Below are 18,778 nucleotides of genomic sequence, written 5' to 3'. Positions count from 1 at the left end.
TAAAAGGAAAAACAGGAAATTAAGAAAACTGTGGTGGAGAAATTGGATAAAAAAGGAAGAGACAAAAGCAGAGAAGCAATGATGGCAGAGACTGGAGGAGCTGTTTGTTCTATCCCAAATCTTATAAATTTCCACCATGAAATCACATCATGCATTCAAATCCTGTCTTTAAATAGTTACTGCAGACATTTCAGCATTAATGTCTGCGCTTGCACCAAACACTTTATAAGTACTGTTTTAGTTTCCCCAATAATAAACAAGGGGAAAATATTCTCTTTACAGTGTGCAGTTATGACTGAGAGATTTTTACCACTCTGGGCATGTGGCACATGCAGAACGTATTGTTTCTATGAAGCCTGCACAGCTTATTTCTTATTTATGACCAGGTAAGCTATGCACATAATTAGTTAAATGTTTGTTTTAGGCGAGGGATGCAAATCAAGCAGTAAATCAAGAGCTTGTGACTGTTGAGCTTTGGGTAGTGACCACGAGACTGAGGATGCAAGCGGCAGAAATTAGCTTTCTCTGAAGGGTTGCTGGCCCCTCCCTTAGAAAGAGGGTGAGATGATCAGTCATTCAAGAGGGGCTCAGAGTAGAGCCGATACTCCTCCACATCGAAAGGAGCCAGTTGAGGCGGTTCAGGCAGCTGACAGGATGCCTCCAGGGCGCCTCCTAGGTGAGGTGTTCCAGGCAGACCCAGGACATGCAGGAGAAATATCTCTCGGCTGGCCTCGGAATGTCTTGGTGTTCCCCCGGACAAGCTGGAGGAGGTGGCTAGGGAGAGAGAGATTCTTTGCTTAGGCTGCTGCCCCCACGACCTGGCCCTGGATGCTTTTTGAGGATACTGTAAATTTATCTTTGGTTTTTAAATTGTGCAATCAGTCTGATCTGTTGTCCTCAGTTACCCCTGCAACAATCCCCGATTGTGTTCGGAATAACCGTAAAAACATTCACTGATCTGAAACCAAAGTCTCTGATTCTTCTTCTAAAGAACTTCCTCTCATAATTTTTTCCCCACGTCTGTGTAATTGCCTTTAATCCTGTAAAAAAAGGATAAAACCTCAAATCCATGAAGAACAATTTAGTCCTTATAATCCAGCGTTGTTTACTATTTCCTAATATGTAAAACTTTGTCCTCTTCGAGACCGTAGCATCTAGTGCATGATCTGCTTTTTAATCATTGTCACAAAACTAAAGATCGGTAAGAGTTCACGTTGAACTTTAAGGAGCCAGTCATCACCCACAGCAAAGATTAAGTGGTACTTAGGGCACTGTCTCTTGTGCATACTTATTCTCCCCTTTGTTGTTTTGTATGTTACCACCCACTGTTCCATCTTATGCTATATCCGGAAGAGGCCTTGCTCTCTGCGTCTCTGGGTCACTGGGGTGGGGAGGGATTGACAAGATCTGTACATTGTAAACAGATTAAGTACTTTAGAAAAAAAACTATTTGCATTACTAAACAAATAAATCATCATCTGTCATGATGTGCAGTGTGGCAGGCAGGCAGGAGCGGTGGACCCAAAATGCAGGACTCAGACACGGAAGTAAAACTTAAAGCGCAGCTGTATTGCTGGGAAAAACCTCACCAAAAAGACAAACAAAACTCTGGACAGAGGAACTAAGGACTAAAACACTGGAACAGAAATACTAAACCGGAGCAGGAGACAAAAAGCACAGCAGGTAGAGGGTGAAGCTCAGGCAGACACACCGTATAAATACACACACCAGGTAATCAGGAAATGGCACAGAGGAGGGGATGCAGCTGGAACTAATGGGCATAACGAGACAAACCTAGAACGGGAAACTCACACTCACCAACTCGGGGACAGAACACAGAGGAAAGACACAGGTAGGGATGATCGGAACAACTAAACACACGACTCAAACCCTAAGAACAAATACAAAACAGAATAAACTAGAAAAGAATAATAGTAAACACAAAGCGCTGGGTTACCGACCCAGGACCACGACATCATCAGGGAGTTTTCTTTAATCACATCGGTCATTTCAATTACGTTCTGTATTCTTCTGCCTTTCTTGTGAAACACATAAAACCCCACATTTTCAGGATAGTTCATATATTTTTTGAATAAATAATAAATATTCTCAGTCCTAAAAAAATTGTGATACTATTATTACTAGTGATGTACTAGATACAACTAATTTAAATCCAGGCTTACATTTTTGGCCCATCGGCTACTTTTTTGGATTGTGTGAGTCTTTTCTTTTTTACTCGTAAAGGTCTGTGTCCCACTGGACAGCTTTGTTTATTTATAACTAAAGAGGGTAAAGCAGTTCTGCTTCCCTTTACTTATCTTTGACGAACATGATGAAACAGGCAATAGTCAGTCTGTTAAGTGAGTGCCATAAGAAACCCAGTATACAGTTTTATTTGCAGACGGTGAGAGAACCCAGTGCCATGTTAAATGACTTCATAGACCATTACTGCTACACTGAGAAGCAATAGGTTTTCCAGATAATATTCCATTTGGGTTTCTTTTCTACTAATTGTTAAATGTAAGTATATAACATTTACACCCAAAAGCTAGCCAACATGAAGTGATTGCTCAGGTGATGCTTCTGTGCATCCTAATAGCCAATCATTAATTGGGTGCTCAGTTTCAGCTACTTTAGCTTGGTCACAGTCACTTCAAACCTGCAAGCTGCTTTGCAGCCCAACTCCACCACAGCTTTTCACTCATGACTTAATGTCAAGTCTGTTGTCAACGCTGGCCAACAAGAGACAAGACAGACAAACCAGTCCACCTAATTCATATTACTGCAAATGGAAATAACATCTTCTCCTGACTGTTGTGGTTACATGTTCTTAATTAGATCGCAGTGTTATAACCAGGGGTGCACATAAGTGGTCCGCAGGTGCGCATTCGCTGTCAAAATAAAAGTCGCGCACCAGATAAGAAGTTGCAACGCGCGTTTGCGTGCATAAGATTTTCTGGAGGGGGACAAACATGTGTTTAGAACTCTTAAAGATGTCGAAGAAGCTCCTTTAAGCAATTACTTTGGTGTTCCTCCACCTCCAAAGAAATGTCAGAAGGAGTCCGAACCGCAAAAGAAGCGCGTATTCTCAGAAAAGTGGTTGCAGGAGGTGAGCTGGCTTCAAACAAATGATGAACGCACAGAGATGTGATGCAGAATATGCCGTGAAAATCCTACTCTAGCGGACAAAAACAGTGCCTTTTATATGTACGCAAACGTGCGTTGCAACTTCTTATCTGGTGCGCGACTTTTATTTACCTGCGGACCACTTATGTGCACCCCTGGTTATAACTTTAAAACCTGTAGCACATGTCAGACTTTCCTGTCTTTCTTTCTTCCATCCCACAGTCACCCGCTTTCCTTCATTAACCGTCACTGCCCAATTAGATAGACCTGTGCTGAGTCCAGACACATCGGTCAAGTGTCTGGTTTCACTTCACCTCCCATGCAACAGTTCACCGAAAGCAATCAATTATTCTCAGAAATGTGTACCCCAGAGAGGGAACTCTTAATCCTTTGCAGCCTAAGACCCAAATTGAGTAAATTTAGGAATTTTGGAGCTGGAGTTCATTAGAACACGTTAGCGCTCTTGACATATGAGCAGTCAAGAGAAAAAGGTAGCATGTGAACCCTGGACAAAAAACAAAACAAAAACAAACTGGTATAACGCTTAGACAAAATGAATTTCACATACCCGAAATACACTCACCTCAAAGCAACCACAGGGCCAGTCTTGGCATACTGTACAAACACACCATGTTCTTTCGCCTGTGTAACAGCCACTTACCCTGTGAGATTCATGTGAGCTTGTTTGGTCTAAAACATTTCTTTATTTATAGCATCCTCTTCTCCTTCCTGGAGGGTCTTAATTTGAAAAGCTAATTGTACATAGTCGGGGAAGTGATTAAATCTGCTCCTCATAATGTGAAACAATGACAACGCTTCTTGCCTGCTGGTGTTGTTGCACAGCTGAATATCGGATCGCTGCAGACAATGTATGAACTTGTACGTGATTGTGATTATATCAGAGGCAAAAAGGCAAAAGTTAAAAATGATATAAAATGAGTGAATTGAAGTTTACATTAGAATGTATTTGATAAAACACATTGAAATATGTCAGGAATATGGAGTCTACCTGTGAATCAATGACTGAAGAAAACATGAATATTCACAGATAAGTATGAAAAAACAATTTCTCGAGAATGAACGACCTTGAATGATCTCGCATTAATCTGCCTTTACTTTTTAACCACATTTTTCTGCACTGTGATGTTCCTTTAGGCTCTGTGCATTTGGTACGGCAGCACAGTTTTATCATAATGTAATGACACATGTTCTAATAAATTATAGGATTAATCTGAGGTCTTTATTCCCCACCTGACCATGACTTACAGCACAAGTTGTTTTCCAGTCCTCTGCTGTGAAATGAAGATTTGGAAACTAAGTAAAGTGAACTCTCTGACATACAGGATGTAAACATGTATGCCAAATATGATTTCTTCTCTTAAACAGTCCTTTGTGAGCATTATTTAAACAGGTGTTTACAAGTGTAGTAAGTGACTGTACATACTGAAGTAACAATTTGTTTTTATAACGACTTTAAATATTAGCATCTCCTTTTTCTGGAGTGAAAAACCTGTTATGCCATATGGGGCTGTTTTTTTTTTTTAACATTTAACACTTCCTCTAATATTTTCTAACATCAGATTTTAGCCAGATTTTTCATATTTCAGTCAGATATTTTTAACAGAAGATTAGTTTAGCTTTCCTTTCAGGGCGTTATTAGCTGGCTCAAGCCCATGTGTGTCATAAAGTGTACATTACACTGCATGTTTATATTGCAATAAAAGCAGCGTAGTGCAGTGATGTGCTGCAAAGGTCAGCTTCAAACGTTGCAGTTTGGATCAATCAGAAATCATCTTTTCGGAGCGGGCAAGAAAAACACAGTGTGCATCCTTTTATTCTTTCTTATTTTTCATATTTTTCTTGTTGAGGCGAAGGCAAAGAAAACAGTTCTTAAATCACTTATAAAGAAAGCATAAAAAAGGATAAAAATGAATTTGAGAGGCCCTGCAGGACTTGGTTTTTTGAGCTCTGCAAATTCCAGGCTGTCCTTCAAGGTTTATCTTTGCATTAAATTGGGAACGACTGTCATAATAAAAAAAAAAAAAAATCTCTGAATAAAAACTATTTATATCCACTAAAATCTGTTCATGCCTGTTCACCCACCTCCCCTCCTAGATTAAAGCAGGAGATAGATGTGTTGTATTTTTTAAGCTTAAGTGAGTGTTTGTTACAGCTGCTGCAAGAAAAACCCTGCTAAGCAGTATTGTTTTTTGCAGCACACGAGGCACGGTCTCATCCCCTTAGTTTGAGTAATGAAGTTCATCACATGTTTCACCCCATGAGGACATCAGAGAATAACTGCACTCATTGAAGAAAGAAATGTCAAGCGTGAAACAAGACTTTCTGTGGGTTACGATGTTTCACAGAACAACTTCAGCCATTCACAAGCCTTTTTCGTGGCTTTTATCTGAGTGTACGTGAGGCCAATCTCGCTGTCTCCCAGAGCTAAAGCCGAGCCTATTACTGCCTCTATCTGCCAGCCTGGCCTCTTTGTCCTTGTTTCTTTCAGTGGTTCAGCCTGGTGAGATCATCAGCCCCGCTGTTGTGCCAGTGTCAGTAGAGTAAATGCCTCAATCGCAGAAAGGCCTGTGCTGTATCATCTTACCTTGTTCCCAGCTAACTTTTCGCAAGCTCAGAGTTACTCCACATGTATTAGACACTCTCTCTCTCTCACAAACGCACATGCAAACACACACACTTTGCACAGACCTCGTTTAAACTCCAGATTAAAGCCATTGTATTACACATGACTGTGCAAAGCCCCCTCAGCCGCAGTCTCACACCTTTCATCTGCATCAGTGGCTCCAAGGTACATCTTGAAATCTCTCGTCTCCATCTCCATCAATTCATTTGAACGCTTTGTATTACTTTTCTTTGTGAATTCAGTAAAAACAACAGCTGTCGGCATTGGCACATATTTTGAATTGCATATCAGTAAACAGAGTGTAGTCTTACAGAGCTTTATTAGTAGCCACATCATCCGTGTAGTTTGAAAACTTGTTGTGAAATGACTTTATCGTCTAACTTATCCAATCATAAACTGATATATAGAACCTTTTGTCTCAATGACAGCTCAGTTGCTGTCCACCAACTATTTATAACACATAAAAGACTCATGCTGTTGAACTAGAGTCACACTGAAACACAGACAGAAGCTCTTACCCAAGCTGCGAAACTGCTTTCCGTCTGTCATCAACACTTGCTTATCCTCTTCAGCGCCACAGCTGACAATTTGTCTAGAGGTGTGGTATACGCTGAACACGGCTGACGCCAGTGGTCACGCTCACGCTCCTGTGGGCATTTTAGTGTCACACTCATTGAACTGTGGATGGAACATGTGGGCTCAGAAGGCTTGAAGTCATGCTGGCCCGAGCTGCTAGAAATCAAACATGGAGTTGTTTTTAGGATAATCTATTCCCACAGTGCTGATTGCACTGTGGGAATAGATTATTCCCACAATCCCAAATCAGTTTGGGATTTGTCCTGAATAATGCTGACCTTGCCACCGGTGGCACAGAGATTTGATTCCCGGTAGTCCTCTGACTTGTTCAAACAATAAGAGCTTATTTAGATCACACGTGGAGCAGCAGCAAAGCGACAGTGTCGTAGCTACAATGGCAGCCTCGAGGAGGGTGCAGTAGAGCTAAAATTATGCTTTCCAAATGCTACGTGAACAAGCGTACTCCTGTCGCTCCTGCTTTTGTATTTCATTCCTGTTTCCAGCCTACATCCTGACAGCTGAATTGAGCATACTTTCATAGTCTCATCAACATGTTTGACGTACACATAGTTGATATTTGTTTCAGTCACCCTGCAAGTCTTTACAAGCCATTAGTGGTTTGCAAAAACATTTCCACATATCTCCAGAGAAGAATTATTTTAGCTTTCACTGGATTTCCGTGGATTTATACTTTGTAGTGAAGTTCATCACAGGGATGTGAAAAGTAGTACTCAAAGATACCCTTTGCTCATTTTTGTTAGCATGCAGTATCTTGTTTTTCTGCCTCTTCAGGTAAAAGTGTGGTCAGCAGGGAAATCACTTCAGTATAGAGAATTCAGGGAATGAGAAAAAGGCTTTTCTGAATGAATTCTGTCTCTTTTGTCTTTGTGTTTTTTTCTGCAGCATCTTATTTGCGGACATTGAGGGTTTCACCAGTCTGGCATCGCAGTGCACAGCACAGGAGCTGGTGATGACTCTCAATGAACTGTTCGCCCGCTTTGACAAGTTGGCAGCGGTAAGGATGTAATCGCTTGCATGTATATGTAAAGAGCTGTGCAAAAGTCTTTTGATAGGAAAATGAGAAATAGCTGCAGTGATTCATTGGAAACGTGTGCAAGCATACATGGAAGTATAATATATATATAATATGTAAGGTCCTACAAAGCTGAACCCACAGTGGGGCTCATTGCCTGATTGTTGGTGAATGCAGCCAAAGTGCTTCGTCTCATCTGATGTCTCTTCGTCTGTTTGTGTGTGTTTAGCTCACCCTCACCTCTGACTAAACAGACACTGACCTGCAGGTTTTTATGTGTAAACAACACAGAGAGGAAAGATAGCCGTGTAATCTGGGTGATGGCCTTAAACAGCTCCTGCCTGTGTTGTTGCAAAATATGAAGAATAAAAATGTAAAATATAGCAGGACAGATAAATGCATCAATGCACACTTCCTATAGGTATGATAAAAGAAAAAAGTTTCTTTCATTTTGAGGACAGTTTAAATGTATCCAAATTACAAATCTGAAAACAGTAAAGAACTTAGAAAAGCACTGATATTAATTAACGGCTAATTCATTTCTTCTTGGCAATCAGACAGGACCTTCTATTCATTTCGCTTTAAGGAGACAAGAAGCGATGAGAGGATATGTAGTTTTCATCTAAGGATGTCTCATACAAATGCTACACTTGGACATAAAAATAACTGAGGCCCCTGAAGCTGCCGTTGGAGCTGGGGCTTTTTCATTGTTTGATTCCTCTGTGCACTTCTTGCTCGCATTCTCTGTAAGAAAGAGGAGCTAAGGTATGAAAAAGAGATGCATGTGAGGTCAGGGGAAAAATGTCTGTGTAACGAAAGGCCCAGTGGGTGTTAATTCTGAAAATATTTGCCCTTATTCTTTTATCTGATATTTGTTAGTGGTCAGACAAACCTGACTCCAATTTCATTATCCTGAAGTACAAAACTACATTTGTGAAAGTGGATCATTTCAGTAATGCAGTAAAAGAATGATATACAAAGAGGAGGAAATCATTTTTGGGATAAGTTTGGTCACTGACAAAGAAAGGAACAGCCCATTATATTTGAGTAGACAGAATATCAACCAGAAAATCCCTCAGTCTCAACAAAAGGTGAAAGTGCTGCTGTCAGATTAAATCAAAATCGAGCTCTTCAGCATCAACCTGACCCACTGTGTTTGCAGCAAGAGAAATGCTGAATATGACCCACAGAACACTATCCCCACAGTCAAGCACAGAGGTGGAAACATTATGCTTTGTACTGTTTTTCCTGCTAAGAATACAGGACGACGTCATCGCACGGAGGGCCCAGCGGACAGGGCCATGTACCGTAAAATCTTGGATGAGAACACTGAAGATGGGTCGTGGATAAGTCTTCCAGCATGACCCAAAGTGACTCAAAGCGTACCATGGCAACAGTGGAGTGGCTAAAGATGGTCATAGGGTGGCCGAGCGAGTCTTCAGACCTCAGTACTAAAGTAAATTGTGGAGCTAAAGCTTCCAGTTGCCAAGCAGCAACCAAGAAATTTAAAGGATTTAGAATATTTCTGTAAAAAGGAGTCAGCCAAAAACCGTCCTCTGTGCAAACTTGGCGACCAACTACAAGAAATGTCTGACTGCTGTGCATGTCAACAAGGATTTCTCCACCAAGTTTTGCTTGGGGATCAAATACTTATTTTATATAATGTACTTTTTTTCTGGATTTTTGGTTGATATTCTGTCACTCTCTATGAAAATGAAACTACAACAAAAATTAGAGACTGTTTATTTATTTGTAAGCAAGCAAACTTCAGCGGGGGATCAAATTATTATTTCCTCCACTGTTTAAATACTGTGAAAGCAAAAGTTTCAAAATTTCCCAGCTTCCCCAAAGTGTCCCCAACGATGCAGTAGGACACTCATACATTCTCTGGTTAATGTATTACTAAAATATTGGTGGTATAGCGCTTAACAGCATAGTTCTTATTTTCCAGGTCTGCATTCACCACAATATTTCTAAGCGCGTGGAGACAAAGGAGGTCCTGATACAGAAAACTCAGAACAAATCAAATGCAACTGCAGCCCTCGTGCTCAGTGATCACAGTGTTCCATTAAAAATGAATGAAGCTTTCAGAGAAAAGCATCATCTTTGATGCTGCCGGTGCGGGCAAGTTCTAACAAAGACTGAATACTCATACTTTTCTGCAGCTGGCCTGAAAATCATTATCGATTTGGTCAGTTTGGTTACAGGTGCAAGAACTGCATGTATGTGTAGTCCACAGTATTTAGACACCAGGAATTAGTAAAGTAACCTTAGAGGCAGCTGGAAAAGGTCATTAAATACATAGTGAATGCTGCTGTGAACACAGACGTGAGCGCAGAGTTCCAGTGTTTAGAAAGCACACCATAACATCTGTTTTATGTCTGAACCGCAGTTTCATAGACGCACATTCAGGAACATTGATTTTTCTTTTTTCTTAGACAAAAACATCTTTGTTTTTTCAGCTAAACCTCAATATATATACCATTTGTTTCTAAAAGGTGAAAAGCTAATTAATATTTCATAGTGAAACGCCAATAACGGCATTATATACCAGACAGGTTGCAACTGACACTTTTAGGTCCATGCCAGAGGTACCTTGTGTCTCTGCAAACACACAAAGACACACACAGCCGCACGTATTCTCTTTCTGTGCTTCTTACACAGTGGAGCTCATTGTAGTTTCTCAGTCCCATGTGCTAGAGCGATACTCAGGTGGCCATCACGAGACACTATATTCTCCTATGCCTTTAGGATCAACAGACAAACACATGCGCACACAGAAACAAACACACACACTGTTAAATGATTCTAAAAGTTAAAAGTTTTAAGGCAAATGTGAGGCATCTATACTTGGTTACCGTATTGTGGAAATCCTAGTTTCTGAACTCTGTGGAATACCAGGATTTCTGCATTCATTTAATAAAAGAGAATTTAGGAAAATTGACATAAGTGTTGGAATGACAAATAGATAATTTTTTGAAAGCAACTGACTCCTAGTCTCAGTAATGGTCTCAATAAACATGTGGATCAAAAACTTGTCAGGCAAGTTGTTACAATAAGTTTTGCCAAAAAAAAAAATTCTCAATCTCAGGCTATTTCTTCTTTCATCTAGTTTCATTGTTTTGTTTAGTTTTAGCTCTAAAAATCTTGGCGTGAACTTTACATAGCATTGTAGGGGAAGCAGGGGAGAAAAACAGAAACAAGGACTAAAAGCCAAACACCATCAGAAATGTGTACTAAAACATTTTGGTATCATCACATCACAAATGTATAAAAGATAGTTGGGCAGATTTACAAACTACAAACAAAATCTTCGAAAGTGTAAAGCATAGAGGAAGGGTCATCATGGTTTGAGGCTAATTTCTTTCCTCGGGGAGTTCCAATCACATGAAAGCAAACTGATATTAAGATTTTTATTTTTATTTATTTATTTATTCTGTCAGGGCAGCAGGCCATCACCCAAAGCTTAACAAATCAAGAGAAAGAAAAGGATAATTTGTGGAAAATCTGATCTTGATCTAAATCCAGTGGAATGATTTAAAGATGACTGTTGAATGTCAAAAGAAACAAACAAAATCATCACTGTGCAGTTAGCGGTCACAGGAAACAGCTGGTGGACTGTTTTTTAGCCGTGCTGTCCAAATTCTAAAGATGTCTAAAAGATGAACTTTTGGGATTTTATTAGTTTGATCACATTGATTTTGTCAGTTTTTGTTTCACTAATGAAAAATAGATCACATTTATAATAATGCACAAGTCCCAGTAAGGGGATGAAGAAATTGAGTACCAGGTTTTCATAGCTTCTAATAAGTTCATGAATATACAAACAAAACATTGAGCTGAACTCTGGTAAAAAGTTTTATATTTAGGATTAGGTAGGAAATTATTCTATCAGTGCAACAATAACTTTAAAAATCATTAGTTTATTCAACAGCAGGAAAGGAAGTCTTTTGTTATTTGTTATAATTTATCAGTCATATGATTTGGCCTGTCTTACCTCAGTTCTGTCTACTTGATTTAGTTGGAAACTACTGAGGTATTTTGTCCACTGAATTGCAAGATACTATAGTAAGGTGAAAGATGAAGAGAGGATATCATAAGGTGGATCCAGTTATAGCTGTGTGTCTTTGTTTCACTGGCTCCCAAAGGTCTCCCACCATCGGTGAATTGCATAAAAGTGAAGTAACTCTAAAACCCATTGCAATAACATCTTTATTTTCTAGGATACCTCTCCAGTAAGTTGCTCTTTCTTGTGCTCATGCTTCCCGTGACAGGAGAACCACTGTCTGCGGATCAAGATTTTGGGAGACTGCTACTACTGCGTGTCTGGTCTGCCGGAGGCGAGGGCCGACCACGCCCACTGCTGTGTGGAGATGGGGCTGGACATGATAGAGGCTATCTCGTAAGTTGCCCCCTGACTGTAACAAGGCATCTGTGGCTGTAATTAAAATGCTTAAATATGTGCACATAGCAGACAGAGGTGGGGCAAATGAATAAATGGATGATTTCCAGATGCAGTTTTAGTTATATTTGATGTTCCATATACAGGGTGGGCCACTTATATGGATACACCGTAATAACATGGGAATGGTTGCTGATATTTAAGTCCTGTCTGTGGCACATTAGTATATGTGAGGGGGCAAACTCCTCAAGATGGGTGGTGACCATGGTGGCCATTTAGAAGTCGGCCATCTTGGATACAACTTTTGTTTTTTCAATAGGAAGAGAGACATGTGACACATCAAACTTATTGGTAATGTCACAAGAAGAGTTATTTACAAGTTTCTGACCACTTATAAAATGTGTTCAATGTGCTGCCCATTGTGTTGGATTGTCAATGCAACCCTCTTCTCCCACTCTTCACACACTGATAGCAACACCACAGGAGAAATGCCAGCACAGGCATCCAGTATCCGTAGTTTCAGGTGCTGCACATCTCGTATCTTCACACCATAGACTATTGCCTTCAGATGACCCCAAAGATAAAAGTCTAAGGGGGTCAGATCGGGAGACCTTGGGGGCCATTCAACTGGCCCACGACGACCAATCCACTTTCCAGGAAACTGTTCATCTAGGAATGCTCAGACCTGGCACCCATAATGTGGTGGTGCACCATCTTGCTGGAAGAACTCAGGGAACGTGCCAGCTTCAGTGCATAAAGAGGGAAACACATCATCTTGTAGCAATTTCAAATATCCAGTGGCCTTGAGGTTTCCATTGATGAAGAATGGACCCACTATCATTGTACCCCATATACCACACCAAACCATCACTTTTGTTGTTCCAGCAGTCTTGGAGGGATCCATCCAATGTGGGTTAGTGTCAGACCAATAGCGGTGGTTTTGTTTGTTAACTTCACCATTCACATAAAAGTTTGCCTCATCACTGAACAAAATCTTCTGCGTGAACTGAGGGTCCTGTTCCAATTTTTGTTTTGCCCATTCTGCAAATTCTGTGGCCGATCTGGGTCATCCTCGTTGAGATGCTGCAGTAGCTGGAGTTTGTAAGGGAGCCATTTCTGAGTAGTTAATATCCGCCGAAGGGATGTTCGACTAATGCCACTCTCCAGTGACATGCGGCGAGCGCTACGCTGTGGACTCTTGCTGAATGAAGCTAGGACAGCCACTGATGTTTCCTCATTAGTGACAGTTTTCTTGCGTCCACATTTTGGCAAATCCAACACTGAACCAGTTTAACAAAACTTAGCAAGCAGTTTGCTGACTGTAGCATGGGAGATGGGTGGTCTCGTAGGGTGTCTTGCATTGAAATCTGCTGCAATGACCCGGTTACTGCGTTCACCAGATATCAACACGATTTCGATCCGCTCCTCACGTGTTAACCTCTTTGACATGTCAATGGCTGTGAACAAAGAGAAACTTTTAAATAACTCATGACAGAATAAAGTTACATTGAAACCAAGCACACCATTGTTTTTCTTGTGACATTACCAATAAGTTTGATGTGTCACATGGCCCTCTTCCTATTGAAGAAACAAAAGTTGTATCCAAGATGGCCGACTTCTAAATGGCCACCATGGTCACCACCCATCTTGAGGAGTTTGCCCCCTCACATATACTAATGTGCCACAAACAGGACTTTAACATCACCAACCATTCCCATGTTATTACGGTGTATCCATATAAATGGCCCACCCTGTACTTTGCCACATATGAAAGTAGTAATGAATAACATCACTTTATTTCCAGAAACCATTAAAAACAGTTTGTGACCATGTTGTCAGCTGTTGTCAGTGCCTCTTTGCAACTTCACAGTCAGAAATATTCTCTGTCAGTTTTTAAGATGATTATTGTTGAGTCAGATTAATAATCCTCAGATTAGGCTAAATCTCTGTGGTTGTCCTTCTTGTTGCAGAAAAATGAAATACATTTGCTGTTAAAGAGCAATTTCACCCAAATCACATAATTTCCATTTTCTTCGTAGCATGTAACCTGGATTTCAGTTTTATGCAGGCATTCGTTTATGAAAGTTATGATTCCCAAAGTGTTGGATGACATATATGGACATTTATGAGTTTACGGACAACTCTGTCAAAACGATCCGGTATGCATGTAGGGATTAAAATGATGAAACAGGAAGTTGCTTGCAAGCAAAAGCAGAGATATAAGATGCACTGGGAAAAAAGGTGATCCCTGGGATACCCTAACATCAACACACTGGTGACGAAAAAGCTTAACTTGTAAATTATCTCTTAAAAATGCTATCTGTTTTTATTTGCAGGCTGGTACGGGAGGTGACTGGGGTAAACGTCAACATGCGAGTGGGCATCCACAGTGGCAGAGTGCACTGTGGGGTGCTGGGGCTCAGGAAGTGGCAGTTTGATGTCTGGTCCAACGATGTCACGCTAGCAAATCAGATGGAAGCTGGGGGCAAAGCAGGGTATGTCTCTCCAATGATATTCAAGTTCAGACTGCCCTACTCTAAAAAAAACTTGGGATGTTGTGTAAAACTTAAAGAAGAAAAATAATTGAATCATCTGCAAATGTGATAAACCTGTTTATGTTGAGAAAATGTGGCATGTGCCAAAGTATTAGTTCATTTAACATTTGTTAGGAGCAAAACGTCTAAAAACATTTACCACTGTGTAGCATCCCCTCTTCTTTTAACAACCGTCTGGGAACTGAGGAGGACCAGCTGGAGTTTTACCGGCAGAGATTAAGTATTTGGAACTGAGTGCTGATAACAAGGTGGAGGGTTCCTCTCCTCTTTAGCCGAGAGGATGTGGTGTCACTGTTTTCCTAAGAGAATTTCAAATTTTGATTCACCCAACCACAGAACAGTTTTCCATTTCGTCTCAGTACATTTTTAAGAGAAGACAGCAGTGTTTCTGGATGATCATATGTGGCTTCTTCTTTGCGTAAAAACACTTTAGCAAGCATGTATCAATGGGACGAGTAACAATGCCTCCTAAGCCCATGCAGTGATTTCATGGTTACAACTTATTGCACATCGCTGAAGCTTTGCTCATCCTCACTTCTGAGAAACTCTGAAGATGTTCTTTGATAACCAGCTGTTGCTTTTTAGTAACACTTACATTTTCAGCGTTTTTGTTTCCCCCGCTCCAACTTATTTTGAGATGTTTAATGAAAAATGTGCTAATATTTTTCACGTTTAAAATATCTCAATTTAAACATTTAATGTTTTATATTTTCCACTATCAACAAAAGCTGGGTTTGCCAAATAGAGTTGTAACCAATTTTGCTAAAACTGTTATATTTAACAGCCCACAGAGTTGTAGATATGAATATACAGTGTCTGAATAATCAATGTGTGTGTGTGTGTGTGTGTGTGTGTGGTTCTCATTTTAGGCGCATCCATATAACTAAAGCCACTCTGAATTACCTGAATGGGGACTATGATGTGGAACCGGGAACAGGAGGAGAAAGAAATGCCTACCTGAAGAAGCACAACATAGAAACCTACCTCATTGTGGGCTGCAGTCAGAAAAGGGTATTTCACTTATTACTGTTTATAGTACAACTATATACATCAAAAATACATTAAAGTGATTTAAAGTGGCATTAACTGATTATTAAACACGAGGGGGCAGAAAAGAAACTCTGTGAGCTGTAATTTATGGCTTATAGTGGGACACATTATTGTTTATTCTTATGGCTCTTATGTCTTTTTACTCCTGTTTGACATTTAGTAGCTGCAGAATTTTTCAATAATAATTTTAAATTTCAAGGAAACCCATTGTTGACCTATATAATATAATAAATTAGCCTGACACGATTTAAAGATGAGGTCAAGGGTCAACAGCACACGTCTGTCAAGGTTGAAAAAGTATAATGTAACATCCCAGAATTCCACTGAATCACCGTATGTGACATTTCTCTAGATCACAGAATCTGAAAAACTGATCGTTTTATCGTCTGTGTTATAAACCGGGAATCTGTTTCATCCAAGAGTGAGTTCGTCTCTGCTTCGCTGCGTGAGCTCAAGTTTGTTTATGACCAGACTTTTATCAGCTGTCTGTCCTCCAGCATCATCACAAGCTGCGACTATAGATAGCATATCATGTGAAGTGATATTGTCTTCTTATTTTGCTGCTCATTGCTGGGAGACAGAAGGAAGATTGTGCAGTCTAATTATTTTGGTTACTTTTATCTTTTCTTTCTTTTTTTTTGTGAATACATCCTAAAGCCAGGATGCAGATCTAGAAATAAAAGTAAAAAGAAATAAAATGACTAGAGATTACCATCTCAGGAAACCAGCTTTTAACACAACACCAGAAGGAGAAAAGGAATATTTTTCATCAGTGTAACAGTTTTACACTTGGTGGATGTTTTTACTTCTTCTGCATTTAGGAGAAGATTACCCTCTGATATTTTTCTGATATATATTTGACCTGGGCCACTTCCATGTGTGCAAAAATATAATATGGTTTTGTCTCCTGTGTGATGTCAGTCCAGGTCATGTAACTGTTACATCAGCCGCCTCATCTGAATGTCTTGCCACGAGAGTCTCGTTGAAATTGGCTGTCGGACGTAGTTAAAAGTGGCCCTCGACATTTGAAATATTTGGATGAAATCTTTGTCGGTGAAGCCATTCACATCATGATCCCACCACTCCTGGCTCGAACTCCAGCATCCACACACACACACACACCTCTTTGTACCAAAGTAGCGGCTGTTATGCTACAAAGAGGCATAATGAAAAATGAGGCTCTCTTTTCCTCCCCTGCCCTTCATCCTTATCATCATCTGCTTACAAATTTGCTGACTTCCCCTGTTCATTTCTTTTATTTTTTCTTATTTTACTTGTTTATTATTAACAAGGATGATGTGCATTGTTATAAATGTATCAGAGTTAGCAAGGGCTAATCTAAAACATTTCCAATAATCAACTGTGACCAAACACAGAGAAAATCATGTGACATTCAACGTTGCTATAAGGATTTGCTCATCTGCCTTCATATTTTCCTTTCTTAATCCATAGGGTTTAAATATGATGTGGACCAACCGTTGCAGCTGTAACAGGAAGGCTTTCCACAAGGAGTGTGCTTATTTTTGCATTTAAATACTCTGGGAATACCGTAAAAAGAGGGTTTATTTTATGTTCCCCCATCCTCAGATAGTGTCAGACAAACAAACCTACATCAACCAAATAAAATCATTCAGCACTGGACACGCTTAGCTTGACACAGCTACTTCCTAATTCAGGAGCAAGGCTCGATTTTTGATGATTTGTCCCAATTAATTGCTTTTTTTTAGAAACCGATTACATGGAATTCCCAGATTCACCACTTTCATTCACAAACTGGTAGCAGATGACTCCGTCTTAAGGCAACATTCATGGCAGGTTTTGGTGACAGTGTTGGCACGACTGATAATCATGCCAGCACTGTGAGATAACGTTATCTTATTGGATAGAAGAGATATTCACAAGTATATAATTTGCAGTTGATAAAAGGTGATGAATCCTAAAATATGTTATTATAACTCTCGCAAAATGTGTGAACTTGTATGTGTAAATTTTATTTCTAAAACCTGTCTTTGCTTTTTCTGTCTTACAGAAAGAGGAAAAGGCCATGATTGCCAAAATGAACCGGCAGAGGACCAACTCTGTCACCCACAACAGTGGACACTGGACCGACCGTCCCTTTTACAACCATTTAGGTGGAAATCAGATCTCCAAAGATCTGAAGAGGATGGTAAGACAAGATTTTTTTAAACAAATGTTTATCGATAGATTAAAAGCATTCTAATGGTCTGCTTTGTAGTGCTGCTGTTTTTGGTGTTGTTGGAGTGCTAAAGCCAGGTGACTCTCCTGCCAATATCACATCTTGGCTCTCATTTGGTGATGAAGCCAACCTGTTGTTAATACAATAATCCTGAGATCTGCAGTCCTGGTAAGCAGCAGCTCACTTCGCCTCTCACACCTTACCCCTGGATCCAAGAGGCTCTCAGGAGCACTCGTGCAAGGGGGACAACAGCAACATGTAGGCGGCCGCAGTTAAGCGGGAAATGTAGCAACGGCAGAGAGATGGAACCTCACCGAGACTGATTGTTATTTACGTACCGTAGCACTTCCTGCTGAGCCGAGCCTGCATGTAGTGACTCACTTGGCGAATGGATGCACCTATGCCTGTTTTTCTTATATCCCCAATCCACTCACCTCTCACTGTATCTATGGCAGGAAAGAGGACGATGAAGTCCAGGCAACATGTGCGCTGTTATATATTGGGGAAATGGATTCTGTTCTACACGCTTTATTTTAAAATTGGTAATATTCACAAAAAGTATCTATTAAAAGGTGAATCCCATCATTTTTTTCACATCAAGAGCAGTTTTCTCTCAGATCAGATCAGAACAGCTTGTAATTATGTTATCATGTGAAAAGCGGTTAAATATCTTGTAAAGCAAATCTGGTTTTCCCGCAATAACAAGTTAATGATTTCATTGACATGAGGAATGAAAAGGGTTTTTTCTTCCCTGTGCTGTTGTCTTCATGGGTCATGCATATAATTAGCCTATTATTGACGTGCATCAGGCTGATTAATCTCTACTCCACTTAAAAGTAGCAGCGTGTGTTTTATTCTTGCTGAGCCTTCTCACCTTTGTAATACAGAAAATTCAGTGTTGATCTAATCTATTGTTAAGATTCAGTATTGAGGAAGGGTACAAGAGGTGATCGAAGAATAACCACACCGATCCGGCCGGGTGAAGTCAAACGATGATTTTAATGAACACACGTGTGGGAAGACGACTCTGTACGCAGACAGGAAGTAGTCTTCAACTTAATCAAAGCATGAACAGATATTTTATAGCATCAGGGTTTGTTTACTGACGCCCCTTCATACGTCACAGACACATTTTATACATAGATCAGATCAACATCCTCATGACTTTTCCCCTAGAAAATCATCTTCTATTTTC

At 40.1% G+C, this 18,778-nt stretch overlaps 1 protein-coding gene across 2 annotated transcripts in view; it reads left to right on the top strand.

Moving 5' to 3' along the window:
- The window catches only part of adcy5 (adenylate cyclase 5), a 104,651-nt gene that overhangs the window by 51,381 nt on the left and 34,492 nt on the right, over positions 1-18,778 (top strand). For both annotated transcript variants that reach the window (XM_004568973.5, XM_004568972.5), the window contains exons 4-8: positions 7,250-7,361; positions 11,654-11,781; positions 14,118-14,276; positions 15,206-15,347; positions 17,416-17,553. In XM_004568973.5, the coding sequence (XP_004569030.1) occupies positions 7,250-7,361; positions 11,654-11,781; positions 14,118-14,276; positions 15,206-15,347; positions 17,416-17,553 (679 nt within the window). The remainder of the gene's footprint in view (positions 1-7,249; positions 7,362-11,653; positions 11,782-14,117; positions 14,277-15,205; positions 15,348-17,415; positions 17,554-18,778) is intronic.

The sequence above is a fragment of the Maylandia zebra genome, linkage group LG16 (genome assembly GCF_041146795.1).
Source record: "Maylandia zebra isolate NMK-2024a linkage group LG16, Mzebra_GT3a, whole genome shotgun sequence".
NCBI lineage: Eukaryota > Metazoa > Chordata > Actinopteri > Cichliformes > Cichlidae > Maylandia > Maylandia zebra.
This window is presented reverse-complemented; position numbering and strand designations above follow the sequence as displayed.